We start from the raw sequence: 15,379 nt of genomic DNA, 5'->3' as shown, positions 1-15,379 counted from the left end.
CCAGGCTTGACTTGAGTCCGGCTTGGCTCCCACGCGGCACGGTCCAAATTGTGAACCCAACGTAAAAGAGTAGGGACTGGGAGCCGATTAATTGTTTCTACATGGCCTTAATGTTTCAAATGCAGTTGCCTTCGTGTAAACCTGTTCGTATCGCCAACAAATTTTCATCGTCTTACCGGAACAGCCTCGAGACGCGTGCCCTCGCGCTCGAAGCCAAGCCTTTTTGGGCATCAGAGCATCTCGATTTTGGTTTTGAGTCCACCTCAACGAAAATATTTCAAATATAACTTCGCACTTCACTCTAAAGTATAACGCCGTTTTCAGAATTCAAACTTTCGCGCCGGTGCACGGAGAAGGCGGAACCGGATGTTCGCATGTACGTTGCGTCCTGTTGTTGGTTGTTGGTTGCAGTTTTTCGACAAGGCACAAAATCAACCAACACTTTCGGACACCACTACGCTTTCTTGACGAAAGCATTTATCGTTTGCTCAGCTGATATTGTTTCCAATAGCGTTGTCTAGTTGAGTGCTTTGACTTTACAGTTAGGCCTTTAGAATGGCGGAAGATAAGTTGGAAATAGTAAGTATTTCGTGTCGATTTTCGCGTCCAAACCTTGAGCGAGCTGACGGGTTTGTTGTGATGCTACCTTTGTCTACGTAGAGAAGCTAGCACAACCGTCCGCGGTCACCAACTTCAAATTAGGGACCAATTCTATTACATATGCAAAGTTCTCATTTTCTTTTCCCTTTCCTCAGTCGGCCTTGCATCAAGGTCGCTTTGTGTGGTTGGTTCATTCGTGTCATTGTGGTAGGGCTATTTCTAACCTCACATTTCATACAATCAGGAACTGTGTGTTTACACATGAATAGGTCATGTCTACTTTTCCCTGCACTCTTGTACCTTGATGTTTCTAATTAAATGGCTTAGCTTTTCTGGTTCACGGTATCTTTATCTTGGCTTTCACCATGTTCAAACCATTCCATTTTGATCATAACATGATTGTATTTGTTTCGTCAACAGGATTGGGGTACGGACAAGTTGAACAGAGCCCAGCAAACCATCATCGATAGCCCCTATGACCTCGAAGCATGGAGCCTCCTTATCAGAGAATCCCAAATCAAATGGATCAACGATGTACGGCCTCTCTTTGAGAAGCTGGTAACGACATTTCCGAGCTCTGGGCGATACTGGAAAATATATATTGAACAAGAAGTAAGTACAAGTTTCATCTGTTTTCTCGTTCTTCACTGTATTTGCACCATGGTGAGAAAAGAAAATTTTCTAATTTGGTTCTTGTACCCTTATTTTCTGTTGTTTCTTTTAGATGAAAGCCAGGAATTTTGAAAAAGTTGAAAAGGTATGTTCAGTCTCGACATTTCACTCTCAGGTAACATGGCTCTATCCTCGTTCTTTTGAGTTCTTTTGTTTTTGAGGGGATAAAATTACAGGGACTAAACTTATAGTTCCAAAAACTTAATACAAAATCTTAAATCCTCAAGTTTTATTTCTATATTTCTTTTTTCTTAAATAATTCTACTTTTGATCTGTGATAGTTAGTTTAAAATACTCCAAGACTGAGGTGAAAAGCCATGACTTGATTATGATATGATAATAAAGACTTTACTTATTTAGTTTTGGGCTGTGATGCTGCTCTGATTTTGGTGGAAATAAATACTGATGCAGTGTGTATAGTATGTCTTATTGTCGACCAATACACTGGGTTTAAAGCACTCATGAAAAGGCTGTCGAGTTTTTCACTTACAACCATCCTTGATGGTAATTTATTAGGATTCTTGAGTTGTCAGTCTGTCACATATCTGGAAACAAATTTCATTACTGTTTCATCTTAAGCATGACTTTCTCAATTACTTTACCGAACTATAAGGGTTTCTTTCCCTATTGTTGTAAGAGGACTTCATTTCAAAGTCACTTAAATCTACTAATTGCTAACGTACCTCAAAATAAGAAACATATTTTACATCATGAAACTATTGAAGTTTTATTAGCTCAGCTTGGAACCAGATACGGTGGCAACTTTACAGTAACCTAAACTTTTCTCAGTGCATCAACACTCACTAGTATGAAGCTTTACTGCTACATACTGCACCCACAAACATCATTTGGTTTTGTGTTTTTGTTTATACCATTATTTGAAAGTAAAATATATGTGGTGTATTTGCAATATAAATTGATTTTTTATGGTAATTGATAGGCATGGTGGATGGTCTGTAGTGTGTACTTATTGTTGATCTTCCTGATTTGACAAAATGTGTGACTTCCAATTTTTTTTGTCTCCACTCAACCCCATTAAAGACAACTGACCCTTTCAAACACTGATCTGCTAGCATCATTCTCACTGAGGTCTTTGCCAGGCTCTCTGAGACACTCACTAACCATTAATATGACCGGTACCAGTTCCTCTGGAGTTAAAACACAGAATGCACATCAAACATTTGTGTTCCATTTCAACATGGTAATGTCATTTGTAACTTGAGCCTCTTTGTTTTTTTTCCCGTCAAAGGAACAAACCTATTTGCCAATTTTGTTTTCCTTGTTATTTGCTTCTTCTGATACCACTTTTGAAATTACATTCCACACTCCTCTGTTTAAAACATTTCCAGCCAAATTTTATACATAGGAAAATTAAAGCAAATAAAAAATACTAGACAATCTGTCTTTCTTTTTTTTTTTTTGGGTCTTTGAATTATTTTTCTCTATATAAGTTTTTACACTTTCACCCCATTTCTAACCATCCATTCAAGTTGTTATTGCCAATCGGGTATTATTATTTTACTGTTTGTGTTGTGCATCTCTATTTGGTGCTAGTCTTGTATCATAGTAATAATAAATCATCAGTTAAAAAAGAATACCATTGATTCCTTATCCCAAACCAGTTGTCTAGGTATCTAGTGTAAGGATTTAAGATCTACCATGGCTCTTATCAGTCTAATTGGAGCGTCTTGTCTGTATATCTTTCAAGCAATAAATGACGGTCTTCTTCAACTTCCTCTTTTTATTTAAGGGCACTTGTGTTTTTATCCCTGTTTCCACTGAACTTAATCATTTTTAAAGAAATAAGATAATACCTATTTTATGTTAATGATTTGTTTTTTCTTTTTTTCGTCATTATCCCTGCCACGTAACCAACCGGGACCTGCCATGCTTTCATTTTTAAAAAAAATGCAGCTCTGTTTATTGAGTTCCATGGTCGGAGTATTCCATTCAGTCATTAAGAAAAAACAATTTATTTTATATTTTGTGGGATGGTGGAATTAAAAATTACTTGACTTTTATTAAAGATCTATCTTTGTCTTTAGTGGTGTTTCTATATTGGTTAACTCCTGCACGCGTCATGTTTGTTACCTTATCTGCTTAAAACATTCAAAGACAAACGTTTTCCTGAGAACGAATGCACTTCTATAATTGATTGAGGATAGGTTGTCGTAGAAACCTAGCAAGAATATTTTTAATGAAGTGTTACTATTCCAATGATTGAGGTAGAGTAAGCAGTATTCAACATAGATAAAGTAGTGGTAGACTAACATATAAGAAATAATCTGTAATATTTTTGGTCTAGCTTAGAGCAGTCAGACCAACCCAAACTAAAACTTTGGGCACATGTGAATCCGTGCCTTTGTCTGTTCAACCATGTTATGCTAAATGGTAAAACTTTCTTTTCTTGTTTCATTTTCAGTTATTTCAAAGATGTCTAATGAAAGTTCTTAACATTGATTTGTGGAAACTTTACCTCACGTATGTTAAAGAAACTAAAGCTTCCCTTGCTTCCTACAAGTAAGCACATCTCTGTACAATGTTTTCAGTGAATCATTTGAACTGCTACTAATCGCTCTAATTTTAAACAGAGAAAAAATGGCCCAGGCGTATGATTTTGCTCTTGAAAAAATTGGAATGGACATTCAGTCATACTCCATATGGAGTGATTATGTCAATTTTCTGAAAGGAGTAGAGGCTGTTGGGTCATATGCAGAGAACCAAAAAATAAGCGCTGTTCGCAAAGTAGGTGGACACTTCATATTTACTTTGGGAGCACAAAAACTACACTGAAAATAAAATTTAACATTTGTTGTTTGTTTTTTGTAGGTTTATCAAAGAGGCGTTGTAAACCCAATGTTAAATATAGAACAGCTATGGAAAGACTATATGGCATTTGAGCAAGCAATAAATCCCATCATTGCTGAAAAAATGGGTATGGAGAGGTCAAAAGATTACATGAATGCTCGGCGTGTCGCAAAGGAACTCGAGGCTGTCACACGCGGTCTGAACAGAAATATTCCAAGTGTACCACCTATGGGAACGTTGGAGGAGTTGCGTCAGGTGAGTTTGAGTGTTTCACTAGAAGATTACGATTTGCTTTGCTGGGATTTGTAAGTTTTTCTAATTTTCTTTTTTCCCTACCATTTTAAAATTAATATTTTAGGTTGATTTGTGGAAAAAGTACATTGCATGGGAAAAAAGCAATCCTTTGAGATCTGAGGACACTTCTCTCATTACTCGAAGGGTGATGTTTGCATTTGAACAGTGTCTTCTTTGTCTGGGTCACCATGCTGATGTTTGGTACGAAGCCGCTCAATTTCTAGACCAAAGCTCTAAAATCTTGACAGAAAAAGGGGTGAGTTAAAACTATTTCTTGATAATTTTATGAGTCTTTAAATTATTGTGTTTATATGCTCATACCTTATAAATTTTGCAGGATGTAACGGCTGCTAAGCTCTTCTCTGACGAAGCAAGTGCAGTGTTTGAAAGGGCAACCGGTTCTCTGCTCAAGAGTAACATGCTGCTTTACTTTGCATATGCGGATTTTGAAGAAGGAAGAATGAAATACGAAAAGGTGCATCAAATATATGAAAAGTTTTTAGAAATGGAAGATGCTGATCCCACTCTGGTATGTGCCTCTTTGTGTGTGAACTGAACTCATGTGTCCTTGCTGTTCTTAATCGCAATTTAACTCTGTTATTTTTTGGTTCTCTTGTCTTGTTTTTAGGCATATATACAGTACATGAAGTTTGCCAGAAGAGCAGAAGGTATCAAATCTGCCAGAACTGTCTTCAAGAGAGCTCGAGAAGATAACCGATCACATTTTCAAGTTTATGTCGCTGCTGCACTCATGGAGTACTACAGCAGCAAAGACAAAAACATAGCATTTAGGATTTTTGAGTTGGGTTTGAAGAAGTTCCCTGACAATCCAGAATATGTTCTATGCTACATAGATTACCTTTCACATCTCAACGAAGACAACAATACAAGAGTCTTATTTGAAAGAGTGTTATCTTCAGGCAGTTTAGAAGCAGAAAAATCTGTTGAAATTTGGAACAGATTTCTGGAGTTTGAATCAAATATTGGAGATTTAGCAAGTATAGTCAAGGTGGAGAGGAGACGAGCCGCTGTCCTGGAGAGTGTATGTATTTGAACAACATTGTTTCCTTCAACTTTCCATTACCCCCCTGCATGTTTCAATCTTGATGAAATCAGGTGTTCATCAATGTCCCGAAAACTAACTCTAAACAATCATCACCCCTTCCTTTGACCCGATATTATCACCACCGTCCCTTCGGCATGACCTCCTCCCGTCCCCATCCACGTATTTTAAGATCTCGCCCCTTAAGACCTACCTCAATCTCCTTTAGAGAGGTATGTTTTGAGTCACACACACATACACTCCAAAAAAAATATATGAAAAGAAAATAAAGAGCTTAAATCTTCTACTTATCTTTTCTTTTACAATAGAAAGTCTTGATTGTAATGATATCTTATCTTTCATCATGCAGATCAAAGAATTTGAAGGAAAAGAGACTGCACAACTCGTAGACCGGTACAAATTCTTGGATTTGTTCCCATGTACACCATCAGAATTAAGGTGAGTCAAAATTTCCTTCCAGAGGTTATTTCATCCACTTCTTGATATACTTACCTTATTTTTAATTTTTTTCAGATCGATAGGCTACAACATGGTCACAGCATCAAAGACATACCACTCAAGCAGTGCAGATGCAGATGATGAGCCTGCCAGTTTACCAAAACCAGATCTCTCCCAAATGGTTCCCTTTAAACCTAAATTTAAAAGCATTCCTGGTGATCATCCTGTCTCAGGTAGGTAGATAAAATTTGTAGATGTCTATACAGCTTTATTGTAATATTTTCACTTATTCTTTTTTACCTCTGATTTTTAGGTGGTGTATTTCCCTATCCTCCCGCTGTGGCACAGTTGTGTTCCAATTTGTGTCCTCCTGACTGTTTTCATGGGCCATTTGTTGGTGTTGATGCCTTAATGGAACAGTTATTACGAATTGAAATACATTGTAAGATATTTTGAACTTTTATGTGGTTTATGATAAGGTAGTTGTGGTGTAATTTATCAACATCAAAATCTAAAATTACAGGTTCGACACCTTCTGCAGACAATGGACATGATGTCAAACTTTTTGACATGGCTAAAAGTGTTCACTATATAAATGGTGACGGAAATGGAGGTGAAGGGTTTATTACTGTTAAGAGAAAAAAGCGCTTGGGAGCTGATGACAGCGATGATGATGACATGGGGATTCCCCCGCCTGCAAACGATATTTACCGCCAACGTCAACAGAAAAGAGTCAAGTAGTGATCACCAAGTTACCAAAAACTAGAAACCCTGCTTGCAAATCACAGAGATTTTTTTATTTTCTCCATGTTTGTGCCTATCACTGGGGACAACAGAAATGCCCACCCACTACTCAAGCAAACTTTCTTGAGGGCTTTGTTTGAGTTTGCACACTGAGATTTGCACTTGTGGTCATTGTAAAATTTTTGTTTATTCATCTTTGAGAAATTTGAGTTCCATCACAATCATTTGTAACTAAATCACATCCTAGCAAGTACACAATATTTTATACCCAAGAGTTTTATGACTATTGCTAGGGAATTGTACAGAGTTTCTTTCCTTCTTACCCTATTTTCATTTTTGTTTTTGTTCTTTGAACACTTCTACTAAAGTATTGTGAAAAAGCCTTTTCTTTGATTTTCATGACAAGTTAACTTGTCAAATGCTGGAGCAGCTTGCATGTGGCCCACTGTACAATTCTCATTCTACTACTTCTGGATTTTGTGAATGTGTCAAGCTAGTCAGTGCATTCATCTGCAAATTTAAAACATTCCAAGATTTTCCAGTTCTCATGCAGCTGCCATCGCTCATGTATTTTATTCAAGATACAATCTTAAAATTCTTTAAATGGTTTTGATCATATTTCAACTTAGCAGATGAATAGATTATTTAAGGATGCTGACATTAAATTTGGCTTTGCTCTTCTTATATATGTATATATATTAGTTTTCTGGTCTTCATTTATTCTCAAGCAGGTTCAAGTCATAATATTTTTTTCAGAAAATAAAATTATGGACTAAGAATGGAAATTCAGATAGAGCAATTTTGACAAATATTTCTGCCCATCTTCATTGTGATTTTCTATGAATAAGAATATTGACAGTCAGAAAGGACACTATCACCTAAGATGTGTTTTATTATCTGTACATAATGTTGTATTTGTAGTAATAAAAGAAATTATTTGTGTAAATAAAGTGAATGTTTTACATTAAGCGTTTCTTTCACTTCCTGAATACTGCCTTAGTAACTATAGAGGTGGGGAAGAGGGAATGGTCATAGATCTGATGTGCGTCGGGTGTCATGGTGCCATTTCCTTCTCGTGCGGAGGCTGTCAACAACACACAACAAGGCAAAGCAGAGACCAAAATTGATGTATATTTGATTTGAAAACCAATCAAGCCAAACGGGATTACTCGTCGGGATACTGAAAGCTCGGAAGTTTTTTTAATGTCAGTCAGGTATGTCAGGGATTACTCTGGGCAGGAGGGAAGGCCCATTCCACCTTCGCCTTGGCCTCCACGTGCCAATCGGTCAACCGTCGTCCACTGCACTGCTAGTTGAGCTCGTTGGTCTCGACTGGGGGCGCGTTGTGCGAGCCGCCGAACGCCTCGTCGTCGTAGACGGTGCCGGCCGGCGCTGCGCTGGCAGTGGCCTCCCTCGGCGCGGGGGCGATGCTGTCTGAGTCCGCGGCGTCGCTTGGAGTCGTCGAGAGCGGCGGAAGCGCTGTCCACGGCCTCGGCGTCGTGGCTTCGGGCTCGGCCTCTGGCTCCGGCGCGCTTCTGGCGGTGCTGGTGGTGCTGGTGGCACGGCCGGAGGGCCTAGCTTTGCGCCCTCTGGGAGAGCGGCCGGCGGGGCTGGCGGGGCCAGGGGTAGAGGGGCCTTGGGTAGAGGACGGGACGGGGCTCGGGGAGGAGGACGGGGCGGTTTTCCACGTTTCCTCGTCGTCACTGGGGCCGTCCATGGCGGGGGCCTCGCCGGCCTCGCCGCCCTCCTCGGGGCAGCCGCCACTGAAGCGGAGCAGGAGGGACTTGATGCCGTGAGAGAACCAGTTGGCCAGGCTCTCTACCCATGTGCGGCCGGGCTCTGGCTCGCCCTCCGCCTCGCCGTCTGCAACAGGACCATGGACTGTCAAAGGGGCGGTACAGACAAACGCCTATCATCGCAAACAACTTTTAAACCAATAACTGAATGAGAGGAATGCGATAACGTGACCGTGGCACTGATGATCGCGTTGAGGCCGCTAGGTCTCGAGGTGCGACATGACCTGCAGCAACCCCGGAGGGCGTTGGCCTGTTTGGCAGTGCGGTGAACGGCCGTATCGCACGCGGTCCGCTTGGAGAGCTTGGGGCTTGGCTCACCTTCAGTGCCCTCCAGATCACGGCGGCCGAACATGACGTTGCGGATGCGGATGACCCATCGCCGCAGACCTGTCGCCGGCGGCTCGCCGCCCGCCGCCTCCTCCTCCGTCACCTCCTCCGCGTCGTCGTCCGGGTTGCCCTCGGCGTTGCCCTCGGGCTCGGCGGCGCGGCGCACGCGCCCCCCAAGCTCAAGCCCCTCGAGCCCGGTCATGAAGTCCTCGTCGGGCTCGAAGTTGGACTCGATGTAGAACGGGTGGAACGCGTTTTTCAGGGATGTCTCGATGGCGGCGGCCAGGAGCCTCGCCTCGGCTTTGGTCGCGTCGTCGTCGGTGCTGCGGTGGTGGGCGGTCATGGCCTGCGGGGTGGGGTCGGCGGCACATGCAATGCAAGGCAGTCAGTGGCGTAGGAGGAGGGGGCCGTCATTTGCAGCGGCGCAGATCATTTTAGGGAACAAAGAGGGCGGAGAGTTAGGTAGTAACTCCTACTTCCCGCAGGAGTTACTGTTTAACGCCTTCGCGATTCAAGTTGATATTTACGATTTTCTTTCTTCCCGGGCGTCAAGTTGCGTGAGAGAAAAACACCCTCCGCGGCGGTGAAAGGGCGAAGGCATCTTTTACCAATGCTCTGCCCCAGCCGCCCCCGGGCTCAGGCGCACCGAGCTTCAAGTGGTGGCCCAGCCAGAACAACACAACGCCCGCAATGGGCTAATCGCGGCCGGCAGGTACCAGCTGTCCGCGCCATTAATTTTCCCCGCAGCAGCTTGGCGCTACTCTATCTATTGCGTGCACTATCGTCCCGCGATTGTTGCAGCGTGCGATGGAGGGGGACGGGGCAGGCCGGACGTGACAGCGGACACTGTGGACGTGGACGTGACCCCCGCGGCCACCGCGGCCACCGCGACCGGCGTTGACGCCGAGGTGTCGTGCGGCCGCGGGGGCCGCGGCCAGCGTGTTGCCATGGCGCCACTGCCTCGGTCTGCTCGGTCTCGGAGGCCCTTGCAATGGGGAGCCATTCCGGGGCACCCAGGCTAAGACGAAGCCCAGAGCACCATTATTTCAGGATGCAGGCAATCCAAAATCACTGTGTATACACTTCAACCTGAGTGGGTTCAGCCGTCCAGTGCGAATTCCGACGTGCATCATGCTTAGGTGTCTCGACTGCACCAGCTTGCACCCGCTCTGCCGGGATGCGGAGCCCCGCGAGGTGCCTCCCTCCCTTCTTCCCACCCGCACCAACCAGCACCAACCTGCGCCGTGAGGGCGGCGTGGAGCCCCAGCCCCAGGGCGACGGGGACGACGAGGCTCATCATGGTGTTGTTTGTATGATGTGCACCACGTCGCGTGGGTGCCGCCGTACTGGAGCGGATCGCGGGCCGCGGTGACGCTGGTCAGTTTCGGACGCCCTTTTTTTTTGGGCTGGTCCGTTCCTGCCGGTCCCGCGTGTAAAAAGAAGCCGTGCCGTGCTGCATGCCAGAGGCGGCCATAGGCACCAGCCACAGGCATGCCGCAGCCAGGCCGGGGGTGTGTTCGAATCGGCCCGCCGGCCGCCGCGGCGCCGTTCGAAGAGACGAGCGAGCGCGGAGCATGGCGGAGCGTTTGGAACGCAGCCCGAAGGTCGGAAGGCCCGGCCGGCCGGCCACGCCGCGTGGGCGTTATCGACGCTATCAACATCATCTGCCTCATCTCATGCTGGCCATGCTGGCCATGCTGGCGCTGGATGGGCCGGCTTGGCGGCTCGGCCAGCAGACTCATTCCGAGCTCCGCTTTCGTCGCTGTCTCTCTCGCACTCATGGGGCGTCGCGTACGGGTGCGAGAGAGACTGAGTGACACCTGTGCTCGGAATCAACCTGCTGGCGGCACGGGCCAGCGGCTGGCCTGGCGGCACGTTGCGACCAAAGGGGCAAATGAATGGAGACGTGCTTTGTGGGGGAGGGGGTTGTGTTTTTATTCTCTTTTGTCTTGTCTTTACAAAAGGGTGGCGGGGGTAAGCGTATGCGAAGAGGATGAGAAAGAGAGAGGGGAGAGCGTTGTTGGTTATCACAGCTGGAAGACGGCCTTGCTGATGGCGCCCTTGCGCAGCTCCTGCATGGCCTCGGCGTATTGGGACAGAGAGAACACGCGGACGCCCAACTTCTCGTAGTCCAGGTATCTGAAAACGTGAAAACGCCAACGAGATGAGCACCTCGCACGACACGACACGACAGGCACACGTCAGGAAGGCTCTTACTTCTCGCCCATGGCCTCCAGGAAGCCGATGGACTTGACGAAGCTGAACGGGTTGATCATGACGCCCAGGATGGTGAGCTCCTTCTTGTAGATCTCGTAGGGGGAGATGCTCATACGGGCCTGGGGCGCGGCCACGCCGAACACGAGTAGCTTGCCGCCGGGCCTGAGCAGGGTGACGGCGGCCTCCAGGGCGGGGGCGGCGCCGCTGCAGTCGATGCACACGTCCACGCCCCAGGAGAAGTCCCTGGACCGGGCGGCCATCAGCTCGTCGGGGTGCACCACCTGCACGCCGAGGTCTGCACAGCACAAGCACTCGTCTCAGCCTGCTGGCCCTGTTTGCCCTGAGTACACTCTGGCACACTGATTCCGAAAGACGTTTTCGTCGGCCTATCTCGCTCGCACTCGTTTCGGCGCACCCGGTAACGACTCTCGGAATGGGTCTGCGGCTGCAGCAGGAGCGGAGCCCCTGCGAATGCCGGGATGCAGCACCTGCGCAGCGCCGCTCGGCGGGCCGGCCTATCCTGCCGGGGGCTCCACACCGCCTCTCGCCTCGCGGCGCCTCTCGGCCACACTCTGCAACGCGACTCACCCAGTTTCTTGATGATGCCGCGGCGGGTCTCGTTGGGCTCGGACACGATGATGTTGCGGTGGCCCATGTGGTGCAGGGCGGACACCCACAGCGCGCCGATGACGCCGGCACCGGTCACCAGGACGCGGCTGCCCATGGGCACGGGGATGAGGCGGTCCCAGCCGTGGGACAGGCAAGAGATGGGCTCGCACAGTGCGCCTGCGGACCGGGGTCACGAGGTCAAGGTCACGGGGTCATGGTCGGGCGGGTAAACAAGGGGGCGCTGGCGCCGAGCTCGACGTCGGCGACGATGCTCACCCGTCTGGAGGCTGATGGTGGAAGGCAGGCGGTACACCTGGTCGGCGGGGACCTTGCAGTACTGCGCCCAGCCGCCATCCTTGAAGATGCCGACGGTGTTGTTGATGGCGGCGGTCTGGCACATGTGGTAGTCGCCGCCGGAGCACAGCTGGCACACATTGCAGCCACTGCAATGCAACGGGGCGGGGCGTCAACGCGATGCTCTCGGCCGTTTTGCTACGAACCGTGCCCCAAGACCAAGGCCGCCACTTACTTGTTGGGGTCCACGACGACGCGGTCACCGCGGGTGATGTGGGTGACGCCGGTGCCGATGTCGGTGGCCACGCCGCTGAACTCGTGCCCCAGGATGAAGGGGGAGGCCTTGCAGGGGAACTCGCCCTGCAACGACGTCAGGGGGATGGTCAGCAAGGGGGCGGCCGGGGGATGGCGGGGGCGTGCCCCAAGGCGTGCCCCAAGGCGTGCCCTCGGGCGTGCCGGCACTCACGTCGATGATGTGCAGGTCGGTGCCGCAGATGCCGGCGAAGGCCACCTTGACGATGACCTCGTTCTTGTCGGGCGGCGACGGCATGTCCACCTTGCCGAAGCTCAGCTTCTTCGCCTTGGGGTCGAACACGATCGCTTCGATGGTGGCCATGGTGTCGTCGCTGGGGATGCTGCGGTGCGTTGGCGGTGCGGCGGGCTGTCCGTCGTGGATTGATCGCGGGCTGCAGCCTCAGCCATGGCCCGGCTGCCCCGTCCTTTTGTGTCCTCCAATGGGGGCGTTGGCGTTATCGCGGGGCTGCGTGCGAGGAGGGGGCTGCGAGGGCAAGCCGGCAAGCCCGGCGAGGGCAAGTGACCGCGCCACCGCGCACCGCGCACCGCGGGACGGAGGCTGCCGGCCAGACAGTGCCCCCTCGGACGCAGCCCTCGGCCGCGCTGGGGAGAGGGAGACATGGGGAGGGCGCCCCTTCACGGAAACGCCGTGGAGAAGCGCGGGAGTTTCCCTCGAGATGATAGAGATCGAAAAGCCAATCTGCAGATAAGGGGTCGTTGAAACAACCAACACGCAAAGGCTACCTGTCCCAGGACAGGTACTCCTTGCGTGTTGATTTCGAGGCAGCTTCGAAATCGGAGCGGCCTCTCTCGCGGCAGTAGATACAGGTCCTCGTCCTCACTTTCCGAAAACAATGTGATTCATCGGATGGGTATTTCTTTCCTTGGAGTAGCGGGTCCTCGTCGTTGGCGTGGTGTTATAGGTTGCTCTGCTCTGCAACACTTGTTCTCGATACGTGTAATGTCGTGACTCGACTCAAAACGTGCCACGCGATTGTTGCTTGTCGCACGCAACGAGTGTCAAAGCAAACTTTCCGGTGGAACGACAAGCGCTTGCCCTCGTCGAATTCGCGCCCACCAGTTTTTCACCTGCGTACACACTAAACGCTCTCGGACATTTTGTTTATAAGTACGTATTTGTGCAGGTGTAAGTTACGGAATATGAAAGTACACAAACATTTAGTGTGTACAAGCTGTAAGCGGACATCCCCAGCAACGCCCCACCGCACAGCGGCAGCCACTCACTTTTTGCTGCCCTCGGACACGCAGGCCGCTGCTGATCGATATATATTTACCCTACTTGACTTTGCGACTTTGCCGTGCCGAGCGACAAAATGAAGCTTTCCTTGTTTTTTCTTCTCTCGAGTGGGCTCCGTCCGGCTCCGTCCTTGAGTGCACCCACTCAAATGTCATTTTTGAAAACAGAAGCTTGAAAGCCCCCCGAAGCGCCGATAACCAGGCCTATCTAGCCGCACCGCGATCCCGTGACCCCGTGACCACCCGCGACCGCACGGAGGCGCGGGAGAGACGCGCGAGCGCTGCCGGCTCCCCGCCGCCCTCCTCGGCTGCTCGGCCGCGCGCACTCCTCGCTGTTTTCTCCGCCCAAACAAACATAACAGCGTAAAAAGACCGGCATCTGATACTTCCATCTGTTTTGCTCGGGTGACACACAGATACACTCTCACTCTCACAGACGTGATAATCCTCTCCGCAACATGTTATTTTTTGTCAACACAATTTAATGGCTATGTTGTGAGTATCAACATTTGGAAAAAGTATCAACTCGATGACTTTGTGTCCCGCGCAATTCGATATGAATCAGCGGCGTTCTTGTTGTGCACGGTGCATGGTGCGCTGCACTGCAACACCCGCCCGGAGCCTGCTCTCACATTTCGCGATAAACTTTGATAAACGACTGTTTATTTATATTCGCACCCAGTGGCGCGGTCAGCCTCTAAGTGCGCTCGGCTATGCTCCGCTATGCGCCGCGTGCGATGGAGTCGAGCCAACCCGTTTTTCCACATTTCATCGCGCCATCGCGCCCTTCCTCCATAAAGCAAGCTGTAAAGTTCGTGGCACTTCCCCGGTGGGCGCACGGGCACGCACGGCGCGGTGCGGGCGCTCTAGCTGACGCCGACCGCCGCGCGCGGCGCCACGTGTTGCTGTCGACTCGCACTCCGGGGGGGGGGGGGGGGGGGGGGAGACTCATATCACATGAGGTGTGAGGTTATGTCGCCCGTGATAACAACATAAACTTTGACGATTCCAGCGCGCATTCCAGTCGAATCGACGCAGGATTTCTAACCGCGCGGCCTTCCTCTGTGCGGACCGCCATGGCGACGCTGTCAGTTAGAGACGCCAGACGGGAGGACTGCAAGGAGGTGCGCCGTCTCATTCAGGTATGGGAAAACACAGCAGAAGACCTAAACCAAAATATGTTTCGCAGAAAATTTCAATACTGTCATTCTAATTATTTTTTAAAATTTTTACTGTAGGAACTAGCTGATTTTGAAAAAATGCCTGATGGACCCCGAATAGATGAGAAAGGTATGTTTGATGTTTTCTTTTCACTGCCTCATACTGCGGAGAAGTAAGTCATAAAACTTAGTTTTTTATTTTCCAGATCTAGAACGTGATTCATTTGATGTTAAACCACCACTTTTCTACTGCTATGTTGTGGATGATCCCAACGATTCATCAAAACTTATTGGTTACGCTATTTACTTCTATGCGTATGGCGCATTGACTGGTCGTAAAATGTACCTTGAGGACATTTATGTAACTGAGACTTTTAGAGGGAAAGGCGTTGGACACATGTTATTCCAGAAAGTTGTTCAGGTACTTTGCATCCTCACTCTTAAAATGAGCTCAGAACACCTTCCAATTTATCTCATTTCTGTGTGTGGTCTTGATTGCAGAAAGGAGTTGAGATGAAATGTGTTGACATGGATTTTGTTGTCTTGGACTGGAACCCAGCTCAAGATTTCTACAAAGCAAGAGGAGCTCGTGACATCACAGAAGAGGGATCTTGGCATCTTTATCACCTGGGAAATGACTGCCTAAAGACTCTCACAGGAAAAAGTAAATAATTGAGCTTTTCCTCTTCTTAAAAAAAAATAAAAAATTGAGGTATAAAAATTGTTCATTGACTCTCTGTGATATTATGCATTATGTGCTCTTTGAATCATGTGAAGAGGTAAAAAAATAAAAGTGAAATATTGAA

General features: G+C 48.2%; 4 protein-coding genes across 5 annotated transcripts; 2 read left to right on the top strand and 2 right to left on the bottom strand.

Moving 5' to 3' along the window:
- The first annotated feature begins 396 nt into the window (after positions 1-396).
- On the top strand, positions 397-7,587 carry LOC117641238 (protein suppressor of forked). The gene is made up of 13 exons (XM_034378393.1): positions 397-579; positions 1,021-1,212; positions 1,325-1,357; positions 3,695-3,792; positions 3,864-4,017; positions 4,102-4,335; positions 4,439-4,630; positions 4,712-4,903; positions 5,003-5,416; positions 5,787-5,875; positions 5,951-6,108; positions 6,189-6,317; positions 6,399-7,587. Exons 1-13 carry the CDS (start codon positions 556-558, stop codon positions 6,614-6,616), a joined length of 2,127 nt encoding a protein of 708 aa, XP_034234284.1. The 5' UTR covers positions 397-555; the 3' UTR covers positions 6,617-7,587.
- Positions 7,588-7,729: 142 nt separating this feature from the next.
- Positions 7,730-10,082, bottom strand: LOC117641239. Its single transcript, XM_034378394.1, has 3 exons — positions 9,980-10,082; positions 8,734-9,088; positions 7,730-8,482 (listed from the first exon to the last, which is right to left on the bottom strand). The coding sequence occupies exons 1-3, from the start codon at positions 10,040-10,042 to the stop codon at positions 7,929-7,931; spliced, it is 972 nt and encodes a 323-aa protein (XP_034234285.1). The 5' UTR covers positions 10,043-10,082; the 3' UTR covers positions 7,730-7,928.
- A 570-nt stretch (positions 10,083-10,652) lies between these two features.
- LOC117641356 (D-altritol 5-dehydrogenase-like) lies at positions 10,653-12,578 on the bottom strand. Its single transcript, XM_034378611.1, has 6 exons — positions 12,329-12,578; positions 12,098-12,222; positions 11,845-12,011; positions 11,548-11,745; positions 10,960-11,254; positions 10,653-10,881 (listed from the first exon to the last, which is right to left on the bottom strand). Exons 1-6 carry the CDS (start codon positions 12,476-12,478, stop codon positions 10,770-10,772), a joined length of 1,047 nt encoding a protein of 348 aa, XP_034234502.1. The 5' UTR covers positions 12,479-12,578; the 3' UTR covers positions 10,653-10,769.
- Positions 12,579-13,776: 1,198 nt separating this feature from the next.
- LOC117641358 (diamine acetyltransferase 2-like) lies at positions 13,777-15,379 on the top strand. Of its 2 annotated transcripts, XM_034378612.1 has the most exons (5): positions 13,777-13,908; positions 14,426-14,555; positions 14,652-14,703; positions 14,780-14,994; positions 15,075-15,379. In XM_034378612.1, exons 1-5 carry the CDS (start codon positions 13,898-13,900, stop codon positions 15,243-15,245), a joined length of 579 nt encoding a protein of 192 aa, XP_034234503.1. In that variant the 5' UTR covers positions 13,777-13,897; the 3' UTR covers positions 15,246-15,379. The 2 variants fall into 2 exon arrangements, with proteins under 2 accessions (XP_034234503.1, XP_034234504.1); XM_034378613.1 differs by lacking the exon at positions 13,777-13,908 and having other exon boundaries at positions 14,354-14,555.

Source organism: Thrips palmi, unplaced genomic scaffold (assembly GCF_012932325.1).
Source record: "Thrips palmi isolate BJ-2018 unplaced genomic scaffold, TpBJ-2018v1 HiC_scaffold_15, whole genome shotgun sequence".
Taxonomy (NCBI): Eukaryota; Metazoa; Arthropoda; class Insecta; order Thysanoptera; family Thripidae; genus Thrips; species Thrips palmi.
Note: the sequence above shows the minus strand (reverse complement) of the source record. Positions and strands in the feature narration are given on the sequence as shown.

What these genes read in the sequence shown, in the direction of transcription:
- LOC117641239 (XM_034378394.1), bottom strand. Translation starts at nt 10,042, where the DNA reads ATGATGAGCCTCGTCGTCCCCGTCGCCCTGGGGCTGGGGCTCCACGCC. An exon ending in ACGCCGCCCTCACGGCGCAG is followed by an intron (nt 9,089 to 9,979) that starts GTTGGTGCTGGT and finishes CCCACCCCGCAG; the next exon opens with GCCATGACCGCCCACCACCG. An exon ending in TGATCTGGAGGGCACTGAAG is followed by an intron (nt 8,483 to 8,733) that starts GTGAGCCAAGCC and finishes GTCCTGTTGCAG; the next exon opens with ACGGCGAGGCGGAGGGCGAG.
- LOC117641356 (XM_034378611.1), bottom strand. Translation starts at nt 12,478, where the DNA reads ATGGCCACCATCGAAGCGATCGTGTTCGACCCCAAGGCGAAGAAGCTG. An exon ending in CCGACCTGCACATCATCGAC is followed by an intron (nt 12,223 to 12,328) that starts GTGAGTGCCGGC and finishes ACGTCGTTGCAG; the next exon opens with GGCGAGTTCCCCTGCAAGGC. An exon ending in GTCGTCGTGGACCCCAACAA is followed by an intron (nt 12,012 to 12,097) that starts GTAAGTGGCGGC and finishes GTTGCATTGCAG; the next exon opens with TGGCTGCAATGTGTGCCAGC.
- LOC117641358 (XM_034378612.1), top strand. An exon ending in AGGTGCGCCGTCTCATTCAG is followed by an intron (nt 14,556 to 14,651) that starts GTATGGGAAAAC and finishes TTTTTACTGTAG; the next exon opens with GAACTAGCTGATTTTGAAAA. An exon ending in ACCCCGAATAGATGAGAAAG is followed by an intron (nt 14,704 to 14,779) that starts GTATGTTTGATG and finishes TTTATTTTCCAG; the next exon opens with ATCTAGAACGTGATTCATTT.
- LOC117641238 (XM_034378393.1), top strand. Translation starts at nt 556, where the DNA reads ATGGCGGAAGATAAGTTGGAAATA. An exon ending in AAATAAGCGCTGTTCGCAAA is followed by an intron (nt 4,018 to 4,101) that starts GTAGGTGGACAC and finishes TGTTTTTTGTAG; the next exon opens with GTTTATCAAAGAGGCGTTGT. An exon ending in TGTACACCATCAGAATTAAG is followed by an intron (nt 5,876 to 5,950) that starts GTGAGTCAAAAT and finishes AATTTTTTTCAG; the next exon opens with ATCGATAGGCTACAACATGG.